This window comes from Geotrypetes seraphini, chromosome 19, assembly GCF_902459505.1.
Source record: "Geotrypetes seraphini chromosome 19, aGeoSer1.1, whole genome shotgun sequence".
In the NCBI taxonomy this organism is placed as follows: domain Eukaryota; kingdom Metazoa; phylum Chordata; class Amphibia; order Gymnophiona; family Dermophiidae; genus Geotrypetes; species Geotrypetes seraphini.
Window position 1 is genome coordinate 36,839,596 of NC_047102.1, and position 12,723 is coordinate 36,852,318.

At 42.6% G+C, this 12,723-nt stretch overlaps 1 protein-coding gene across 6 annotated transcripts in view; it reads right to left on the reverse strand.

The window, feature by feature from the left end:
* Window positions 1-12,723, reverse strand: part of RAB3IL1 (RAB3A interacting protein like 1) — a 46,721-nt gene that overhangs the window by 21,976 nt on the left and 12,022 nt on the right. For 4 of the 6 annotated variants that reach the window (XM_033927909.1, XM_033927911.1, XM_033927910.1 and 1 more), the window contains exons 4-5: window positions 7,692-7,769; window positions 831-1,046 (exon numbers count right to left, since the gene is read on the reverse strand). In XM_033927909.1, coding sequence (XP_033783800.1) covers window positions 831-1,046; window positions 7,692-7,769 — 294 coding nt within the window. The remainder of the gene's footprint in view (window positions 1-830; window positions 1,047-7,691; window positions 7,770-12,723) is intronic. The other 2 variants (XM_033927914.1, XM_033927915.1) reach the window with 1 other exon arrangement.

Below are 12,723 nucleotides of genomic sequence, written 5' to 3' on the forward strand. Positions count from 1 at the left end.
AAGTTTTCTGAACTTTCAGGTGGCCTGTAGTGGCCAAAGGATGGGGACGCAGGGGCCTTTGCAGCAGATACCAGACCAGCTACATTTTAAAGGACCCAATGAGTTGGCTGCTTGTATTTCTTTTTGCTACGCTCAGGCTGGTCTCGCGCTCCATGGTCGGGTCACGGGACATAAGGTCCGAGCGATGGCAGCTTCTGTGGCGTTCCTCCGGTCTACTCCGGTGGAGGATATCTGCAAGGCTGCCACTTGGTCTTCGGTTCATACTTTCACCTCCCACTACTGTCTGGATACGTTATCCAGGAGTGACGGCCGGTTTGGCCAGTCAGTTTTGCGTAATCTGTTTTCCTAAATTGCCATCCTCCCACCTGCCCTTTTTTGGTTGGCTTGGAGGTCACCCACATGTGAGAATATCATGCCTGCTTGTCCTGGGATAAAGCACAGTTACTTACCGTAACAGGTGTTATCCAGGGACAGCAGGCATATATTCTCACAACCCGCCCTCCTCCCCGGGGATGGCTTCTTTGCTGGCTATGGAACTGAGGACCACGAGGTGGGGATGCGCCCTCTAGTGGGCAAGAAGGCATGCACATGCGTGGTGCAGCATAGCAAACTTGAAACTTCAATCAAGTTTGCTTGAAAAGCTGTCCGCGCTGGGGCTCCATAGATGACGTCACCCACATGTGAGAATATCATGCCTGCTTGTCCTGGGATAAAAACAAACACAAATGGGGAAAAAGGGAAGATTTACAATATATTGTAGGTAAAAAAAAAAAAGGAAGGAAAACAACAAAAGGGAAAACACCAGTCAGCATACACCCTCCTTGTCCCACCTCTTTGTTCTCCTTGCCGATTGGCTCTGCTGGGGGGCTCTGGCAAGGTGCCGTGACGATGGCGCTGCTGGTACTCTTGTTGCGTGTGTGGCCCTTCCTGAAAACAGTTTTGGAGGGGCTCTGTAGCTGAGGATGAAGCTCACGGTTTGGTGAAGAGGGGGTTGAGGTGATCACGAGGGTCTTTAGTGCTGTAACTTCAGCCTGCAGCATGTCAATCTGCACACAAGAGAGACAAGAATGTTCCAGAAGCTGCCTCCCTTATCCACAACATTTCTGAAGCACTCAGTATTACTAGGTCCGCTCCATTTTACAGAAGAGCAAACAGAAAACAAACGGGGTCTTGATCTCTCCACAGTAATTGGAGCAGAATGTCCTGTGACTTAAAAATAATGAAGTGCCCAAGGGATTAATGGTCCGCGCTGCCAAGTAGGAGACTTGGTTTTCAGTTCCTTGTCTTCCACCCTGAGGCTCAAAATGCTTTTCAATCAACACATAGAGAAACAAGGAACAAGGTTTTCACGACACACCTCACTTCCATGAACAAAGCAAAGGAAAACACTGCAATTGGCTCCTCTGGAAGACAATTTACTTACCTCTTGTTTGTGAAACTTAAAGCCCTTAAATGTCGGATAGGAAAACGGATTATTTGAGATTCAAGAAAATCCTGAAATCTTGGTTATTTACTCTCTGGGTAGTTTGTAAATTTATTATATATAGGTCTACTGCCCAGGAAGTTTTTGGTTTTATTTCTTGTATACTTAGAGCTTCCCTATGCTCTTAAGTTATAAACTATTCTAATGCTAAAGGGCAAGATGGAATATAAAAACTGTATTACTACTATATTATTAAGCACTAGTCTTTAAGCCCGTTACATTAACGGGTGCTAGAATAGATGTGTCTGTCTGTCTGTGTTTCTTTATCTCTCTCTCCTTGGCCGCTGTCTGTGTCCTTCTGTCTTCCCCCCCCCCCGAGCAAAGCTGTCTGCCCCCAGCACACACTTCCCCCCCCAAGCAGCCCCCTTTCCCTCTCCCTAACTGTCTCTCCATGGCCCCTTCTGTCTTCCCCCCAGAGCAAAGCTGCTTGCCCCAAGCACACCCCTCCTCCCAAAGCAGCCCCCTTTCCCTCTCCCTGTCTTTCTATGGCCCCTTCTGTCTTCCCCCCCAGAGCAAAGCTGTCTGTCCCCAGCACACCTCCCCCCCAAAAGCAGCCCCCTTTCCCTTTTCTTATCTCTCCATGGCCCCTTCTGTCTTCCACCAGAGCAAAACTGTCTGTCCTCAGCACACCTCCCCCCCAAAGCAGCCCCCTTTCCCTCTCCCTATCTCTCCATGGCCCCTTCTGTCTCCCCCAGCACACCCCTCCCCCCAAAGCAGCCCCCTTTCCCTCTCCCCCTGGCCCCTGGTATTGATCCACTTCTTACCTTCCCTCCATCCCGGCGTCTTCTGGCCTGCTCCTCTTCAAAGCAGCCTGCGATCGTGGTGGCCGGCTTTAGCGAACCTTTAGCGATCCCATGCGTCAGAGGGAACGTGCTACCGAGGTTGGAGAGCGGCCTGCGAGGTTCGCTAAAGCCGGCCACCATCGCAGGCTGCTCTTTAAAGGAGGATCAGCATCAGCGGCAGCAGCGAGTGAGGGCGGGAGGTGTGTTCCCTGCCGAGGATGCGGGCAGGGAGAGAGCTTGCCTGGCTTCCATGGTGAGTGAGGGCGGGAGGAGGGGAGTGGCCAGAATGTTCTTTTGCCGCCGGGTTGAAACACGGCCACGGATCACACACCAAGGCGGCAGGGAACACGAAACCCTAAGTGCGCATGCGCGCTTAGGGTTTTATTATATAGGATTATTAGTATGGGCCCTAAAGTGACTTATAGAAAGGCAACAAAGGCTCTCCCACCAGCCAGAAGTTGGTGCAGAAGAAAGCTGCTGCAACAGGAGGAGGAGTGTGTGGCGCAGTGGTTGGAGGAGGAGTGTGTGGCGCAGTGGTTGGATCTACAGCCTCAGCACCCTGGGGTTGTGGGTTCAAACCCCGCGCTGCTCCTTGTGACCCTGGGCAAGTCACTCAGTCCTCCATAGCCCCAGGTACATTAGCTAGATTGTGAGCCCACCGGGACAGAGAGGGAAAATGCTTGAGTACCTGATTGTAAAACCGCTTAGATAACCTTGATAGGCGGTATATAAAATCCTAATAAACTTGAAACTTAAACACTGAAAAGTTGCAACCACCGACTATGTATGCAGATCTGTTGCAAGGTCTTGAGCATCTGTACATGTTCAAGGCCTGCCGGCTCCTGCCTTCTCCGGTGTCAATAATATACTGAATAGTGCCAGCACCAGTATGGAACAAGTATGAGTAGGAAGATGAAGAAATTTTCTTCCAGAGAATTACATTTCTTAGATCTTTGATATAGGATAGGAGCCAGAACAACACAATGACTCCGATGGCTAATAAGACCAAATTATCTAATAGATGAAACACACTGGACAAATCAGAGGAGATTAAGATTGCTGTTTTATCCTGAAGAAGATAGGTTTTAGTAAACGTTGTGATGCCTGGTAATGTAATCTCAGTGGAATGATTTCCACAAAAGCTCAACTGATAAGGGTGTACGACAGGGAATCATAGGATGAAAGTGAAAGGAGATTCACTCAGGTGTAATCCAAGAAATATACACATTTTTACATGTTTCCCATTAGGCTTTGTCATCTTCTCAGTATTAAAATGCCTAGGATACGTAAAAACAATAGAATATTAATGGACACATGGAAAACTTTACGTTATATTAATAATTTAACACCTCTTCCAATTCAAAAATCAATGTATCAAAATATATGGCTAAACTCCAGGATCCAAATAGGCGGTTTTAAGATTGTCTGGAAGGATTGGATTAAAGCAGGTATACGAACCTTAAATGATGTCATTTCTAATGGTAAACTGCTGGATTTTTCACAGTTGCAATATAAATTTGGCCTTGATAAAAAACAAAGCTATAAGTGGTTGCAACTGAAGCAGGCTATTCAGACAGGGTTTCCTGAATGGAAATCTCTTAATAATCAATTTAGTTTAGATTTCTTATGCTTTCAGGCAGACTTTCTGGGTCACCAGGCCGCACAGTGGTATAAATTATTATCTGGTTACTCGAATAAGAAACCAAAGACGGGTCTTAGAGATATTTGGAGCATTAAGATTAACATCAAATTAATGCATCTCAATGGCCACATATTTGGTCTTGGAGGATGAGATGTACAATGTCCGCGTCTGAGGCAAACCTGGTTTTTCCTGTTGCATAGAGCACTCTGGGCCCCTGTTCGTTTACAAAAATTGGATTGCTCTAAGTCTAATAGATGTTGGCATTGTCATCTCGAGGCTGGAACTTTAGATCATTTATTGTTTCATTGTCCATTTATTAAAACTTTTTGGCAGTCAATTTGGGGTCAAATAAATTGTATGCTAGAAAATCATGTAGCAATGACACAATTTTATTTGGCATGTCTATGAGAGCTAAAAGCCAATTATCTGCTAATAATAATAAACTTTTAATGATTTTAACAGGAGTTGCCATTCAGCAAATAACATATAACTGGAAAGATTGCACAAGATTAAATTATTGTTTTTGGTGGAACTCGGTGTGTCACATGTATAACATGGAAAGAGCGCTTGCAGTTCAAAATGGATATTTTAATAAATTTAAGGATGTGTGGGGGCCATTAATAAGGTATTATAATGAATAGTCAGCATTTTTCCCTACTTACTTAAAACATATTGTTTTGTGGGTGGCACAGTGGTTGAAGCTACAGCCTCAGCACCCTGGGGTTGTGGGTTCAAACCCCGTGCTGCTCCTTGTGACCCTGGGCAAGTCACTTAATCCCCCATAGCCCCAGGTACGCTAGATAGATTGTGAGCCCACCAGGACAGACAGGGAAAATGCTTGAGTATCTGACTGTAAAACCGCTTAGATAACCTTGATAGGCGGCATATAAAATCCTAATAAAACTTTGGGTTTTGTGGTTTTCATTATCAAATTGTAAAACAAATGATCTAAATTTTTATATGATATATATTATATTTGAATATAATTTTTGGGAGGGTGAGGTGGGATATAATCTTTTTCTTGAGAAATTGTAGAGTTTCAAGTGATGTTGTATATTAAATGATGATTATATTGTACACTTGTTGAAAGATTTAAAATGAATAAAGATTTATAAAAAAAAAGAAATATACACATTTTTTTTTAACAGAAAAGGTGGTGGATGCATGAAATGGTCTCTCAGTGGAGCTGACGGAGACAAACACAGTATCACAATTCAAGAAAACATGGAACAAGCAAAGGATCTCTAAGGAAAAGGAAGAAACGGATTGTAGAGTTTAGTAACTGGTATGAATGAGCAGACTGATTAAACTATGGAAAAGATAGGCAACTCCGGTCCTCAATGATAAAGGGGATGGAACTCCTCTCATATGAGGAGGAAAGACAAACTGTTAGGGCTCTTCAGCTTGGAAAAGAGACGGCTGAGAGAAGATAGGATTGAAGTCTACAAAATCCGGAGTGGATCGAGTTTTCACTCTGTCAAAAATGGCAAAGACTAGGGGACACTCGATGAAGTTACAGGGAAATACTTTTAAAAACAATTGGAGGAAATTTTTTTTCACTCAGAAAATAGTTAAACTCTGGGACGCATTGCTAGAGCGGATAGCGTAGCTGGTTTTAAGAAAGGTTTGGACAAGTTCCTGGAGGAAAAGTCCATAGTCTGTTATTGAGAAAGTCATGGGGGATGCCACTGCTTACCTAGATCGGTAGCATGGAATGTTGCTACTCCTTGGGGTTTTGGCCAGGTAATAGTGACCTGGACTGGCCACCGTGAGAATGGGCTACTGGGCTTGATAGACCATTGGTCTGACCCAGTAAGGCTGTTCTTATGAGTGCCACAGGTACATCAGATTTTCAGAATATCTACAATGACTATGCCTGAGATAGATTTGCATACAATAGCAGTAGTGCATGCAAACTGATCTCATGCATAGTTATTCTGGATAGCCTGAAAACCTAATGTATCTGTGGCACTTGAGGACCAGAATAGCCTATCCCTGCTTTATGGTCTTTATCTGCCATCATTTTCTCTGTTTCTATGCCAAAAACATACTTGAAATCAGAAAATTACCAAATGTAAAACAGAATTGACTTTAAAGAAATCCAATTCCCAATATCCTTAAGTTATTGAACATCAGGTGTCTGTACAAACTGGGAACCAGTCACCATTCTTCCCTCTATGTTAAGGGGCAGAGAAATAAACAGAGCATACCAGGGATGCCTCCTTTATAAACCAAATCACCATAGTACTACTTCATTCACTCCAGGGGTGTCCAACCTGTGGCCCGAGGGCTGCATACGGCCCCGTGAAGTATTTTGTGCGGCCCCAGTCACGGCCAATGCAGTGTTTTCCTCTGCTGCCCCTGGGTGTTTACCATCTTGCCAGCTCCCTCCTTTGCTTTGCTGCAGTGTTTGAGCGGCCCCAGAAAATTTTTTTCCGGCCAATGCGGCCCAGGGAAGCCAAAAGGTTGGACACTCCTGATTCACTCCTCAAACAATCTTCAGAGACCTCAGCAATATCACCCTTGCCGCTCAAAACTTCATTGCTTTAGGACTACTGGGTTGATAGGATGATTAGTTTCAAGTTTCAAGTTTATTAGATGGCTTGATTAACCGCTTTAAACCAAGTTTCTAAGCGGTGTACATTTAAAAAGTTACATATGTTGGGTAACAAAACAGTCCATACAATTCATAAATAAACTTATTGTGCTAAAAATTAACATTGTTAAACACAAGGTAAGGGGGGAAGAAATACAATTTGTAAAGAAAAGAGGAGACATCAAAGGAAAATACAAAAGGATAATAAGACTTTTGAGGGGAATAAAATAAACAAAACAATAAGATAAAAGATTAACTTGCAAATGCATCTCTAAAAAGGAAAGTTTTTAACTCATTTTTAAATTTTACAAACATTAGACAAATATTTTCAACAGATCTTTTCAAAACTACTTATAACCGCAAAAACCTTACAGTTTGAGACTCTTCTGTACTAGTTGGTATGTTATTTATGTATGTTATTCATTTCCACAATACTCTCTAAAATTTTCCCTCACACTATATTTGTACTGAGAAGTGAGCATATCATAACATGTTGGAAGATCAGATCATAGGACCTCTTATGATCTATATATCATTCCAAGTCCACATCCTGTATATTCGCATCCAGATCCATAATCATTTATGCTCACTCCTCCTCCTACTCAAAAATATAATTCGAAAAAAGGCAACACTTATCTTGAGTGGAACCTGCCACGGTCAGTGCTAATCTGAACTAATCTCCCGACGCCCTCTAATCCAGGCGTTTCAATCCACACCAGATCTTCTTTCTTCGGGGGATTTTTAAGAACCTGTTGCCTTTCACCATAAATGTTTGGAGAACTTATTGAAGTTTTTAAATTTTGTAATATAAGCTAAGGGAGACCGGTGATGATTCGATACCTAAATCCTGGCCTGCCATGAAGTTTTGAGCCATAGAGAAATGCAGGCTATTCGGCACGGCAAATGAAGTTTCAATAATGAATAAGTTCTAATAATGATTAATCTTCATTCCATTCCACTTAAATCCTGGCCGGCAATCAAGTTTTGAGCCGACAAGGGTGGTATCGCTGAGGTCTCTGAAGATTGTTTGAGGAGTGAGGTAGTACTATGGTGATTTGGTTAATTTACTATTCTGCTTCTAAGGGTTTCTTTTGAATAGCCTGTTTGAATGGTCCTTTCTGCATAAGGCACAGAGAAGGGCCACCTAAAATGAAGAACCCCTTCTTAAACTTGGCATGAAGACTTCACCTTGCCATGTGCCTCCCGCAGCTGCTTCTCTGAGGCGGCCTGTTTCACGTTTGCCTCTCGAACCATCTTGTGAGCCTCCTGCAAACCATCACAATTTCAAAAAGAGAAAAAAAAAAAAGGATTTCTATTTTTTTTATTACATTTTCAAATAATCACCACAAGCATCCACTAGACCAGTGGTTCCCAACCCTGTCCTGGAGGAACACCAGGCCAATTGGGTTTTCAGGCTAGCCCTAATGAATATGCATGAAGCAAATTTGCATGCCTATCACTTCCATCATATGCAAATCTCTCTCATGCATATTCATTAGGGCTAGCCTGAAAACCCGATTGGCCTGGTGTTCCTCCAGGACAGGGTTGGGAATCACTGCACTAGACACATAAGAATTTAAAATTATATAAAGAAAATATGTATCATAAGAAATAAATCTAAATCTTTAGGTTCTCTCAGTAGATCATGTAACATATTCAGCAGCACAAGAGTAAGCAAAATTACTGGAGATAATGAACAAAAGCAAACTAAATTCAAAAGTGAGGCTGAACATAAATAAGCTTCCCTCTTAATTCAGTTCTCACTAATAAGGGAAAATTGTGTCCTACCTGTTAATTTTCTTTCCTTTAGTCACAGCAGATGAATCCAGAGACTAGTGGGATTACGTCCATCAACCAGCAGGGAGAGATAGAGAGCACTGAATTGGCATCGGGTATATCTTGGATGCACATCCTCCTGGCCAATCAGTATAGATCAGTGGTCTCAAACTCGCGGCCCGGAGGCCACATGCAGCCCGCCAGGTACTATTTTGAGGCCCTCAGTATGTTTTATCATAATCACAAAGTAAAATAAAACAGTTTCTTGATCATATATCTCTTTAGCTATAAATTACAAAATTATTATTAAGACTTAGCCAAAAGGAAAGATTTATAAACTATAAAGAATTTTACCTCACGCAAAATTGTCATTTCTTTAATAAGACATTAACTATTTTTTCTGTGGCCTTCCAAGTACCTACAAATCCAAAATGTGGCCCTGCAAATGGTTTGAGTTTGAGACCACTGGTATAGATCTTCTCAAGCAGTTGAAATAAATCATATATAAAATCATATATAAAAGTAAATCACATCAACCGCATTAAACATATGAGACATAGGCACCTATGGAACGTCTTCCATCACATGCGCTACCTGAATCATTGAGACATAAAAATCGAGACTGCAACTTCAGTATAAAGGCAAGCTCAAACTGCTCCTGAGAGCGACAAACCCCGCACCAGGGTGGGTCTCTGGATTCATCTGCTGTGACTAAAGGAAAAAAAATTAACAGGTAATTTTCTTCCTTGTTATCAGCAACAGATGAATCCAGAGACTAGTGGAATGTACAAAACCAGTCCAAACGTATGGAGGGAAATAAAGTAAACTGAAAAGCCTGCCCTGCAGCACATGTCTAAGGAGATACGACACCTAGAGAGTATGTATCCTATGAACATACAGAGGGTAACCTCTCTAGCCCACGTGAGCAGGAGCAATCCTTGCCTAAGAGCACCATGCTACAGAAAACCCCAGCTACAGTGTCCCTCTACAAATAGTATGAGTGCAAGGCAGTCTGCTAATGCGATCACCAGGCTTCAAAGAACCTCCTGTGAATGCAACCAACATATCTGGCAACGGTCCTTGGCTTATGGCAAACCCCATGAGCCTCGTCGTAAACCAGACCTACTTTCCTCAGAAGGTTCTAGGGCAGCCAGCCTGGACTCATGACACATGAAGATTCCCCATCTGACTGAAGCCCTCTCAAGTACCAAGTCCCTAGGACTCAGGAGGCCACACTATTAACCCCAGTCAAGAATAATGCCAAAGGAGAGGCAAGGCATCCCCTTGTAACCAGACACTACTCTGTACCTGGGCCACAAAGTGACAAGTGCCTGTCACAGCGTCCCAAGGAGAAACAGTAACAGCATCAGACACTGAGGTAGTCCACGATCGGTTTGCTTAGTGAATCCAGCCCAAAGTCTCTTAACTGTCTTTAAGTGTCTTTAAGTGTCATATCTGTCTGGATAAGGCTAAACTCCGTGGAGCAGAGATCGCCCTCTATGGAGCTAATAATTTAATAACATTTTTACACATAGGAACAAGTACTTACAAAATTATCTGGAGTCTATAGGCATAAAAGCAGTACTAAATGATGCACAGCAAATTATTTCATGTGGTACACAGATAAGAATTCCCAGGGAGCAATTCTCAGATACAGTCATATGTTACAAGATAGAAACATGATGGCAGATAAAGGCCCATCCATTCTGCCCATCCGCAGAAACCATTATTTCTTCCTCTCTATAAGAGATCCCATGTGCCTATCCCTCTCCTTCTTAAATTCAGACACAGTCTCTGTCTCCACCATTTCTTCCGGGAGACTGTTCCACACATCTACCACCTTCTCTGGAAAAAAAAAAGTATTTCCTTAGATTGCTCCTGAGCCTATCACCTCTTAACTTCATCCTATGTCCTCTCATTCCAGAGCTTCCTTTCAAATGAAAGAGATTCAACTCGTGCGCATTTACATCACGTAGGTATTTAAACATCTCTATCCTATCTCCCCTCTCCCCCCTTTCCTCTAAATGAGGTCTCACCAGAGTCTTATACAGATACGCTCATACCCTTGCAAACCTATCCCCATACACCTTATGACGAAGGTGCGGTCTCCAGAATTATACACAATATTCTAAACGAGGTCTCATCAGAGTCTTAAACAGATATGCACATACCCATGCAAGCCTAAGCAAGAAAAGGTGCGAGAATCCACAACAGGTACAAGGGTGAACAGAAGATCCCAAAATGGACAATAGTACATGAGTAAGGGGCCTAATTGTTTAACTAATAAAGCGATTTGGACCCTATACTCTTAATACTCTTGAACTTTTGGGGATCCTCTGTTTGCCTTTCCATGCAAACCTAGGAAAACCATTCGTACTTGATTCAGAGCAGGTTATTGCTACCTCCAAAGGGGTAATTTTATAGAAGTATGTGGGTACCTGTTACCTTCATAAAAACAGGCACAACATATGTTCTGTATGCCTGCACAGTCCAGGCGTCCTGATATAAAAAGGCCCCTCTATATGTCTCGGTACAGCATTGCATGCATCTGGCATAAGCTACAAAAATGATAATACAATATAATCTCGTTATAACGGACCTGGAAAAACAGTCCGTTATATCCAGAGTTGCATTTTTTAAAAACTTTATTTAGGTCAACTTGAATCAACGTACAATCAATGAACAACAGTTTCTGCACAAGCATATCAGCATCAAGAACAAAACTCAGCAAAACATTGGTACGGCACGAAATGATTGCAAAACAGAACACTAAAAGATGTTCTAAAGCATTCTGTGGTACTGTACTGGAAAAAAAAATACTCTGTCATTTTCTTCTGGGCTGCATTTTGATACTATATCACTGGCATGCCACACGCCTTGTAGGCAGAGCCTGCATGTCTGTTATAGCCAAACAAAACTACAGTTAAAAGCAGCTCTGGGGACCAAATTGGTTGTCCGTTATATCCGAAAGTCCACTTTATGCAATGATTTTCTGCATGTTTATAAATGAGCACTGCTAGGACCAGCGTACCTCGTCCGCTATAGACGAGGTTCCGTTATAAGTGAGTCCGTTATAACGAGATTAGACTGTATGTAAGGAAAGCAGCTGAAAACTAGCCTCAAGACACACAAAATCCAGCCACCTCACCACTCTAAACAAAGGAGAAGTCCTGCTGCTCTGCAAAACAGACATCAGAAAGCCTTACTCCCCTTCGGAATGGAAAAGGTCTTGGAAAACATGTTTGTGTTTTTTTAAATCCATGCTGAGTAAGGAAAAGACGAGACGCATCAAAAGGCCCAGAAGATCCCTAGCACGGTGGTCCTCTGTCCACAACTGGTAATTTACAGAGCCTACTCCATCAAAAGACCTTTGTACTTGGCTTAATATCCAGCCCAAATACTGGGCTTCTTCTCTATAACAGGCTAAGTGCCAGAGTGCTATCCGATCCCAAACTTGGTTAAAGCAGAATATGACACAACGACAACATTCCGGCTTTCAATGAAGAACTACGCTGGCTTTGTTAATGGTTCAAAACTTTGTTTTTCTTCTAAAACAATGACTTTTAAACCATCTCCAGTTCCTAAAGCTGTTTAAGTGTACCGATCGGTTTGCGACCCGATTTTTCTCCAACCCAATTCACTAACCTCTGTCCCGATCATCCTCCGATCCAATCTGCGCATGCAAATGAGGGGGTTTAAAGCGGGTTAAAACCACAGGCTCGTGAAGAAAGAGAGTTTAAAAACGGGCTAGATTCAAGTATAAACAAAAGTAAAGTGAAAAAAAAGGTCACTGCTCTTTTGCATGAGGGCGAGTCGTGAATCAGCCCCCCCTACACCCCCCCCGGACACGGATCAGATCAGATCCGTGCCCTTAGTGAATCTAGCTCTAAGTTTTGCTATACTCCTTCCCTTCCTGATATCAATATTAAAACAAGCTTCTGCTGTGGATTAATCTATCTGTGTAATTGCCTCCACCTCCCTCCTTCCCTGAAGAGATTTCATCTACTGTATATACACAGATGCTAAGGCCAGACCTGCTCATCTCTTTCTATCCATGAGGAAACAGAGAGGCTCAAGTACACATCAGTTCAGTTTAGCAGAGATTAAACAAGGCAAACAGTAGAGTGGAAGCACAAAGGCCCAATGATTATTTATCAGCACACTTCTATACCACTTAAACCAAAAACCCCAAAAACAATCGCAGGGATTTATAAACAATACACTTCCCAAACTTGGTCTGGGCAACCCAAGCCACTCAGGTTTTTAGGATATCTACAATGAATAAACCTAAGAAGCAATAGGGCAGGAGATCTACAAAATCTAAAATGGTGGCCAAAACAGTAGATCAGCTGAAGTAAATTCATAAAAATCAGCTTATTGTAATGGACACACAATGCACATACAGATACCCATCATAGGCCATATTTTGCCCGCACAAGGTCTG